This window comes from Bombus fervidus, unplaced genomic scaffold (assembly GCF_041682495.2).
Source record: "Bombus fervidus isolate BK054 unplaced genomic scaffold, iyBomFerv1 scaffold0020, whole genome shotgun sequence".
Lineage (NCBI taxonomy): Eukaryota > Metazoa > Arthropoda > Insecta > Hymenoptera > Apidae > Bombus > Bombus fervidus.
In genome coordinates this window covers 1,394,201-1,404,813 of record NW_027212583.1, presented here as the reverse complement: position 1 = coordinate 1,404,813, position 10,613 = coordinate 1,394,201, and the positions used below count along the sequence as shown (strand labels likewise).

Below are 10,613 nucleotides of genomic sequence, written 5' to 3'. Positions count from 1 at the left end.
GAGAGACGCGGTCGCGAGGAAAACGCGTCAGCGAGAGGCGTAAATTCTCGCTACAATTCGTATAATCGACACCTCCAAATAGTCGTTCCTCTTGTTTCGATTATGATAACAAGGGTAATTCAATGAATTTAACACTGTGTTAACAGGTTAATGTAGCTTCTATTTTTAACAATAAATTAAGTAATAATAAACGCTCCACAAATTATTTAGCGATGAATACAGTTAATGCGTTACAGAAATTCGACTCGATATTTGATATTTCTCGATATTCGTTAGACTAAGCGACTTTGTTCGTCAGAGCTCTCGATGTATGCAGTTAGACTTTTCAAATGAGACCGATTGCCCTTCGACCGATTCCTTATCTTTCGGGGAGACAACCCCCACTACGCTCGAATCACGCCACCGCTCGCGCCGATGATCACGTAGGCCGACTTCTTTGTGAGAATAAAATAACGGACCGAAATCGACGTTTCTAGAACTCGCTGCTTGGTGACGACTATGCGCTCGTCGATACATTGTATGTTTTTCGTCGGGCAGATAAGGCGATCCGTCTGCGACGCTGTAGGACCGCGAGCGACGGTTAGAAATACGATCTATACTAAGCCTCGTGGCGTAACATTATATGTTATTAATTTATACAGTATTATGCGATAACCTATGACGTTATATTGTATTACGATATACCGTATTACGTTGTATAGTATAACGTTACAAGATATTACGCTTTATCGTATACGTTATATATTATAACGTTATATGGTATTCCGTTATAACGTATTCCGTTATAACATATTACGTTATATAGTATAACGAAATAAGGTATTACGTTATAACGTAATACGTTGTATAGTATAGCGTTATATTGTATTACGATATAACGTATTACGTTATATAGTAAAACATTACAAGGTATAACGCTTTATTGTGTTACTTTATATAGTATTACGCGGTAACGTGTTACGTTTTACACTATTCGGCGATAACGTATAATGTTATAAGGTATTACGTTATAACTTATTATGTTATTTAGTATAACGTTATATGGTATTATGTTATATCGTATTACGTTATATAGTATACCGTTGTATGGTAATACGTATATAACGTGTTACGTTAAACAGAGAAGGAAGGCGACCCCGTCAAAGTGGTTCGCCGAAGAGAACCGATACGACGCTGCGAGACCGTGGCACCACCATTATCGCCGTCATAGAAGAGCGCCGCGAAGGAGCAGTCAGACTGAGGAGGGCCACCGCTCAGACTCGCACGTCGGCCCAGGGAATGCTGCACTAGTTTTGGAGTGGTAGTTGAGTTGGGGGGGGGGGAGTGGTTGGCAAATGGAAAATTTCGGGGGTAACAACCTCCGGCCGTGTGTCCGATTCTTAAACACTTGGGTCACATCGGTTTCACGTGATCGTCTAATGGTCGGCTAGATGACGGAGCAAAAGTTTGCAGTCGTGGGTCGGTAATATTTTGCTTGAGTGCTTGTATGGTGTTGTGATATTGGTTCCTTGGGCGGTTGGCCACAAGATTTACTTCCCGTAACCATTGTTCTCTATCAGCGGCTAGTTGTTGGGCAAGGTTCAGGTTTTTCGGGTCGCTAACCACTACCATCTGTCCTATTTCATATCGTAGGTTGAGTTAATATGTTTTAAGCGCCTCGCGTTCTCCAATATCTATAGCTATGCGTCGTTCGGTTGGTATACGATTTTCGTTTTAAACTGCGTAATTCAGTTCATTGAGCTGTTGTCGGAATCTAGAATTGAAAGTTTGTACACTTTCTGTTGCCCCTTGTTTTAAATTCTTTAGTTCGTCCCTACAATTGCTGATAGTTGTTGGTGTTTACACATGTTGTCTCAAGCACGAATACAAGTCTTCGAACGAATCAATTTTTAGATATCGTATATTTCTTTTTGCGTCATCGGTAATTCTTTGGATCTGTATGACGTCTAATAATAGCTCTCTGTCACTTGCCTTACATCTGGCTCTTGCTTTGCGGACCGATGAGATGAAATCTTCAACGCCTACGTCATCTCAACCCCGTAGTGTCTCGATAGTTTGTATGGCCTTGTCTGCGTCGAGCCCTTGGTCTTCGTTGTGGTCGTTTCTTTGTCTAGTGGTAACGTGATTAATTCGTTGTCTTCGTGAAATATTTGGTTCGTCGGTTTCGTCGTCTGTCATTTGGTCAACACCGGTTGCTAAAGGCGTGCTCGTGAGCGGTTGGTCAGTTTCGGTGTCGTACCTTAGTTCCATAGCCTTTGCAAGGCCTCGTATTTCTTTGGCCCGATTTCTATCACAAGTTTCCGTGAATTCTTTTATTCTGTTCATATTTTGATCAGTGTTTCTTCTAAGGTTTCTGAACTCTTGAGTTAGACTTTGAAGTTGTTCGATCACAGTCGTAATTAATTCGCTCTGCTTTGCCGTACTCATGTCAGTTGGATTCATCTCGATAGACGCGATATTTTCGGAAGAGTCACTATCTTCAGAACGTATTTTGGGTTTAGGATTTCAATAATATTCGAAAACCAGCTTACCGAGATTCTTCGTAGATCCTTCTTTTGATCAAAGAGGTGACCGTGGTCCTTCGCTGTAGAATCCGTAGACTTCCCTTTGAAGTTTCCCCTTGATGCGATGAATGGATCGTGGCAGGATCGCCAATTTTGTCACGTCGGAGGCACAAAAGATCGCGAAATTAACAAATCGCAGGTGATATCCTCGCGCCGTGGCACGAATGAAACGATTCTTTCACAAATAGGGTGAAGAAAATAGAATTTGATACGCAAAGATCAAATATATTATAGAAAATCCAACTGAGTAACGGTTACAACGGATAGATTCGAAGTATCACAATAGACTGTATTGACGCTCGTTTAGGAAGGTCGCTCTACCGAGGATCTAGTCCCTTTGGAGGGGGTCTCGTTAATCCATTGTTTCAACGGGTGTGGCCTTTAGAGTGTTCGGTCTATTTATTTACTAATCAGATGATTCCTTGAGTGTGTGACAATATCGTACAACCGTGAAATTATCGGAGAAGAGAATATACAAAATTTAAAATACTCACCTTCAAGATGTGTGTAGTCGATCACTCTTAGATGTACAACTTGTCGGTTAGGCGAACCTTAACACGTTGACGCCGACGCTGAAGTTCGTGGTTCTCTCCATGGCGTGGCGTCCGAATTCACTGTCAGTTTCGTGGGGCGGCGCAGGGTCTCATTAGACTGTTCGTGTTACCGTATAACGTATTGCGGTATATAGTATTATGTAGTACAGTATAACGTTATAATGTGTTGCGGAAAATATACCGTACATACAATATATGTCGTTATGAAGTATTACCTTATAACGTATTACGGTATATAGCATCACGTTACATAGCACAACGTTAATACGTAGGACGGTATATAATGTTACGTTATATTGTATTAGCGTATAACATATAACGGTATATAGTAATAACAGATATAGTATTACGTTATACAGTATTCCGCAATAACGTCTATCGTTATATGGTGTTACGTCATAGCATATTGCGATATATAGTACAACGTTATATGGTAGCACATTATATCGTATTACATTATACAGGATAAAGTTATATTAGTAATACGTTATAGCATATTATTTTATATGGTACTACGTTATATACTATTACGTTATATAGTATTGCATTATAACGTATCACGTCCAAATAGTACAACGTTATATGGTATTACATTATAACGTATTACGTTATGCAGTAAAACGCTATATGGTACTAAGTTATAACGTATTACGCTGCGTACAAACTACGGGATATCGTATAACGTTATGTTGTATTACGTTGTAACGTATAACGTTGTATAGTATGACATTATATGGTATTGTGTTATATCGTCCTATGTTATATAGTATTACACGATAACATATAACATTTTATGTTATTAAATATAATTCATTACGTTATATTGCATAATGTTCTGTGATATTTCGTTATAACGAATGACGTCATATAGTACAAGGTTATATGGCATTACGTTATATCGTTTTATGTTGTATAGTACTGCGGGATAACGGATACGTTATATGGTATTAAATATAACGTAATACGTTATATAGTACAGCGTTATATGGTATTACTTCGTAACGTATTACGTTATATAGTATTGCACAATAACGCATAATGTTATATGGTACTAAATATAATGTAGTACGTTATATAGAATAGCGTTATATCGTATTACGTTACAACGTATGACGTCATATAGTACAACATTTTATGGTATTACGTTATATCGTATTACGTTGAATAGTACTACGTGATAACGTATAACGTTATATCTTGTTAGGTTGTTACGTGTTACGTTATATAGTATAACGTTATATGGTATTGTGTTATATCGTATTACGTTTTATAGTATTGCATTATAACGTATAACGTTATATGGTATTACATCAGAACGTATTACTTTATATATGTCGGGTTATGATTTAGAATTGGGTTAGGGGCGTGTAATGAATTTTTACCAGGATTATTCTTCGTTGTCACACGATCGAGGTGGCGTTTATTAACACAAGTATGGGTGTTACAAGTTTGGCAATGGGCCGCGGTATCTAGACACTAATGACATTCACCTTTAGTTCCATATAACGAATCTGCGGTCAGCGGGATAGCAGATATACTTTGCTCTAAAGTCTAAGTAGGACTCGACTTACTTTTCGCTATACAAGAATTACTTAACTAACTCTTTATCGAAACGTGGATTATTCACCGATCGTACAGACACTAGATACATGAGTAATGAGACTGCAAGAAAGGAATGTCTTTCGGTCACGATGACACAGCAGAGAAGAACTATGATGGGTTGTGCCTAAGGGCACGAGATATTTGGATTCGTCGAGGAATGCCAGCGCTCAGATGGTGTAGGAAAAGGACGTTGTTGCTAATTGGTTAATTTCTGTGTTGGTGGTTAGAAAAGGATGCTAGCTTCCCTTGAGAGAAAGTTCCTAGTGGGAAGCGTCGTACGCGAAACAAGCAGATCTCCCGCACCTTCTCGCAATAGGAGACAGATTTACGGTCAGATAGAACAAAGACTGTTCGTCAATTTGAAGGACCTTAGTTGACTTAATCCTAAGATATATAGCGGGTTCTCATGCTAGTTGAATATATACTGTGAATGATGCATCGAAATCTGGCGATCATCTTGCCCGAAGAATGGGATCTGTGCATGGCGAGCCACGGGGCCGTTGGAATGTTTACTGTTAAGTGTCGGTACGGCTAATTCTTTAAAGGAGAGCTATCCAATTCTATACCTCTGTTAGACGAAATGTTTATCCCGTGATCGCAGCTACGTTCTGTGACTAGTTGTCGCCTCGAACCTAAGCTCATTATCTCAAGTCTCGAACAATTGTGTTTGGGTTATTTTGTAAAGGCTACAATATTGTGGGTTTTCCAAGTAATTCTAACGGGGGGCCGGTGTGCTTTCTTCTCCGACATGGCCATCCTGACAATCGCACGCTCTCGGATGTATCTAGAATATTGGGTTTTCCCAACGTTAGACTCGATATAAATGATGTTCTATACAATTTAACTAAGTGTCCAAATAGTTCAAGGGTTCCTGTTTCACAACAAAAATTTTGATCAAATGTTCGATAAAAAAAAAAAAAAGAATTAAAAGGGAGCAGAAATCAAGAACGTTATGATTAGCATTCGAAGTACTAGTTGCATTCTGTGAATTATTAGTCCGACCGTAATGACATAATAGACCATTCTCGACCTCGTACCTGGACCAATCTCACTTCTCTGGATCATATTACCACACTGAGCGTTTGTGGAAACACTATGTTAGATGCTATGACTATAGTGCTAATGATACCTGAATTGAATTGGGCAACGGTGTGTTGATCTCGCATTTTATTTCTTTGGACCACATGACTACCCGTAAGCGGATGTGATCCATTATGCTCGATCTTACACCTTACTATATCAGATTGCCACACTGGACATGTGAGAGAGCATTGAACTTCATCGTATCGCCACACTGGGCGTGTCGTGAGATGGCTGAGTGCCACACTGGGCATATCGTAAAAAGGCTAGGTACAACACTGGGTATATGTAACCTCGTTCTGCTAAGTGCTATGGTAATGATGATCCTGTGATATCGGGGTACTCGTATCGTCATGGTTACTGTTCCCATCATCACCACAGACATCCAACTCAGTAGGAACGCAAGTATCTGGCATTTTCTTCAGCCTATCATGACTGTATTTATACGACCGTTCGCCGTCTAACGTTTTTAAAATGTATCTATCTCCTTCCAAAATTTCTGATATCACAAAGGGACCCCTAAATTTCGGATCTAGTATCGTTTGATTCCTTTCCTCACTTTCTTTTTAAATACAAAGTCATCGAAATTGAATTTAACTACTTTGGCTTTCGTTTTATCGAATCTTTCTTTATCGCACTTAGCGCTGTTCTCTATATTTTGTATGGCCTGTTGTCTTACGTTGGAGATATCTATTTCCTTTTCTTCGGTATTTTCAGGTAGTAGTAACCCGTAGGGTCTTGCTGTTTTACCAATTAATAGCTCTAACGGACTCGATTTAGTCACACGATTGGTGGTGCAATTTAAAGCTAATTGTATTTCGCCGATCGTGTCTTGCCATGATCGCCCGGTCGTTTCTACTGTTGTAAACATGTTCTTTAACGTGCCCATAGTACGCTCTACCTGCCCATTCGCTCTACTAGCACCGGTTGCTATTAAGTGGAGTTTAATGTGTTTATTCTGACAAAAATCTTGTAATTCATTACGCGTGAAACATCTCCCTTGATCCGCTATTATCCGAGAGGGACTGCCGAATAGGAATACGGCAGATATATGCGCCTTAACGGTGCTGCGGGAGTCCATCTTACGAATATGGTGTAAGTATACGAATTTGGTAAAGGCATCGATCAAAACAATAACGTCTTCTTTCGAATCGTTTTTGCCGCTCAGCTTGCATGTTATGTCTATGTAAACTGTATGTCAAGGTATGCTGATCTCAGGTATGGGATGTAATTCGGCTTGTACTATACCTAAATTCGCCTTAGAAATCTGACAAGCATGACAGTTCTCTACGAATTTGCGAACATATTTCGCCATCTCTTCGAACCAGTAATACTTGTACAGTTTCTCGAGCGTTTTTATCTTAAACTAAGCGCATAATTGACTGGTGTATGTGATTAGTAACGGACCACCTGAAACCTCTTGGTACGATGAGCAATCAGAGGCTTCTGTCTCTCCTTTGTACTTTACGGTAAAGGGTATTTGCAGTTTGTTGGCGATTTCAGAGATTGGGGGGTCGCGTCGTTGTTCCGGTAGTAGCAATCTTCTGAGATATCGGCCACATAAATTTCCTTTTCTTTGATCTTGTTAGTTGTGGTACGGTCACTGTCTACAGGGTTACGCAAAAAGGAATCTACGTGGGTCATTCGTTTACCTTCTCGGTACATGATGTCAAAAGTAAAAGTTTGTAAGTAAGCTCACCACCTATAACCCCTTGTAATAATTCGACTATTCGATGCGTCTTATATTCCACACCTGCTGCCAAATGCAACGCACAGCATTCGGTTTACGCAATATCAATTCTGGGCCCTGTCACATACAGCGTAATTGCAATTTTTTATATTTAGGAATAAATATTCCATTGAACGTATATCCGTTTCTATTTAAGATATGTCAACAATTCGGGGCGCGTTACACTTCACACCTGCTGCCAAATGAAGCGCACCTCATCTGGTTTGCGTTACGTCAACACTGGTCCCTGCCAAACCCACTGAATTTACAGTTCCGCATATTCAGGATTCAATATTAATTTGATTGCGTCTCGACCGCTATTGGAGATATGTCGTCAATTCGATGCCTGTTATATTCCACATTCTCTGCCAAATACAGCCCTCTTGCTCCTGTTTATGCTATTACAACTCTGGTCGCGGTAAAATACAACGTCTTTGCAATTATGAATGTTCAGGCTTAAATATACAATTGAACGTGTCTCAGTATCTATTGCAGATATGTCGATATTTGGATGCGCTCTATACTACACATTTGCAGCGAAATACAGCGCACATAAGCAGTTTTTCGCTACGTCAGCTCGGCGCCCTGTCAAATCAAGCGTAATTGCATTTTGCAGGTCCTGTCTTTTATATTCAATTGAACGTATCTAGGTTCCCATTGGAGATATGTGGACAATTTTATGCGCGTTACAATCCACATTTGTCGTCAAATACAGCGCACGTTGCTCGGTTTGCGCGGCAGATAAATACCTACGAATGTACCTCGGTATGCATGACTTCTACTGACGTTTCATACCGGGGGCAGCAAGAATTCCTCAACCACTCAAGGACTTCTTGTAAAGCACAAAGGAGCGCAACGCGTCCATTGAGTGGTCCGAACAATCCGAAAAGAACTTCCGCGTGTCGAAACGCGCCTCAGATGATACGACAATGTTAGCGCAGCCGATTCGCTGCGCGCCCGTAAGCCTCGCTGTACACCGCGATGTACACCCGATGTATACCGCGGTGAAACTATTTAGACACGCCGTCGAAGGAAAAGAAATCGCAATCTGCACAGATCATAAACCCTTGATATACGAGTTTGACCAATATCTTGTCAAGTGTTCGCAATGACAATTTTGACGGCTGGACCAGTTCGGACGATTTACGACCAATAATCGGCACATTAAAGGGATAGACAATAACGTAGCCGACACTTTATCCCGGATTGAAGCGATCGGTAAATCCGTACATCATCAAACGTTAGTCGCCACGCAAGAGAAGGGTAACGAGATGCGTGAAATCATTACCGCCGGCTCATACGCGCTGCAATTGAAAAAAGTACGTATTCCCGATTAAGGGGTCGGAACTTACTGCGATATCTCGACCTAAATCCTGCGACCATAGGTACCCGAACCATCACGACACAGTGTAGTTTAGTCACTGCATGGTCTTTCCCATCCGAGGATATCTGATACGCAAAAATGGTTGACGACGCGTTTCGTCTGGCCGTCCGTTAATAAAGATTGTCGTAGGAGGACGCGACAATATATACCGTGTCAAAGTTTCTACGTCACCAGACATGTATCCTCACACGTCGGAACGTTTAAAACGTTAGCAGGCCGGTTCGAACACATACGCATAGACATTATTGTCATGCAATACTCGCAAGCTTATCGATATTGTGTAAGGTGTGTCGATCGTTTTACGCGTTGGCTTGAATCCGTTCCCGGCACCGATATGGAAGCGCTAACCGTTTCTTCGGATATCCTTTCTACTTGTATAGCTCACTTTGGCGTACCTCTAAAAATCACGACCGACCAATGTCGCCAAATTGAATCGCGACTGTTTGAGGAGTTTGCTCGGCGCAAAGCACTTACGCACGACGGCCGATCACCCCGCGTCTAATGGGATTTTAAGAACGCCTACATAAACAGCCAAAAGCGGCGATTAAGTGCCATGACACGAGCAACTGGATCCAAATTTTGCCGATTGTTTTACTACGCATTAGAGCAGTGATGAAGGAGGACATTATCGCGACGGCGGCCGAAATGGTTTACGGTACCGGCATACCATTGCCGGCGAAATTCTTCTTGCTAACACAGCAGCGGGCCAATTCGGAATACGCGCACCGACTAAAAGAACGGATGGAGAGAGCCAGGCGAGACCCGGTTACGCGTCATGGCGAAAAGAAAATCACCAATTTTAAAGAGCTATGATCATCGTTGTATGTTTTCTTGACGCGATAGGAGACCCTTTACAGCGGCAGTACCACGGGCCGTTTAAAGTAAGAAAAGGAAAAGGAAGTAATTATGCTATTAAAATAAATAATCACAACGTAACGGTTTCCGTAGCCCGATTGAAACCGGCGTTTGTTGTGCCGGACGACTTAGAGGAAAACACCGCCGAAACCCGTAACGTACTGATTCCGGTAGGTCAAACGAACGCAACCATAGTGGCCAATCTCCACTTACGGTTGACGTCAACTTACACCAGCATACCTACACAATGACGCCTACGCTTCAAATCTTTCGTCGAAATTTTAATGTTTTAACGAAATACTTGTCGTACTTCCAATATCTAACTGACAGAAATACACTATTTATAATAGCATAAAGCATGTTAATTTCGTAGCTGATAATTATTGGACGTTTCTCATTTAATTCGTAATCGCACTAATTTTTTCTAACGAAATAAGCCATTTATTTATCGTCCGGACTTGTACTATGACATTTATATCATAATAGCAATGTGACAATGAGGCAACCTGAATACAGAAATACTATTTCAAACCATTTCGCCCATATTTCTTAAGTTGTTTATAAATGATTCGTGTATGCCCTTTGTTCTTTCTTCCCCTACTGCGGCGAAACCATAACTTTTATTTAAACAAAATCAACTATGTTTTAGATCCTTCGCGGAGAGACGCGATCGGGAGATAGCGCGTCAACTAGAGTTGTAAATTCCCGTTAAGATTAGATAGTCAACGCCACGACCTGATCGACCCCAATGTTTCTGTTTCGATAATAGCGGTGGCTCAATTGAGTGTACACTGAATTAGCGGGTTTTAAATTACAGTTTATTCAAACATCTTGTTGACTATAGC

The 10,613-nt window shown here is 40.9% G+C and overlaps 1 protein-coding gene across 1 annotated transcript; it reads right to left on the bottom strand.

The window, feature by feature from the left end:
* Positions 1–6,102: 6,102 nt before the first annotated feature.
* Positions 6,103–6,881, bottom strand: LOC139996798 (uncharacterized). The gene is made up of 2 exons (XM_072021302.1): positions 6,439–6,881; positions 6,103–6,358 (listed from the first exon to the last, which is right to left on the bottom strand). Exons 1-2 carry the CDS (start codon positions 6,879–6,881, stop codon positions 6,103–6,105), a joined length of 699 nt encoding a protein of 232 aa, XP_071877403.1.
* Between the last annotated feature and the right edge of the window lie 3,732 nt (positions 6,882–10,613).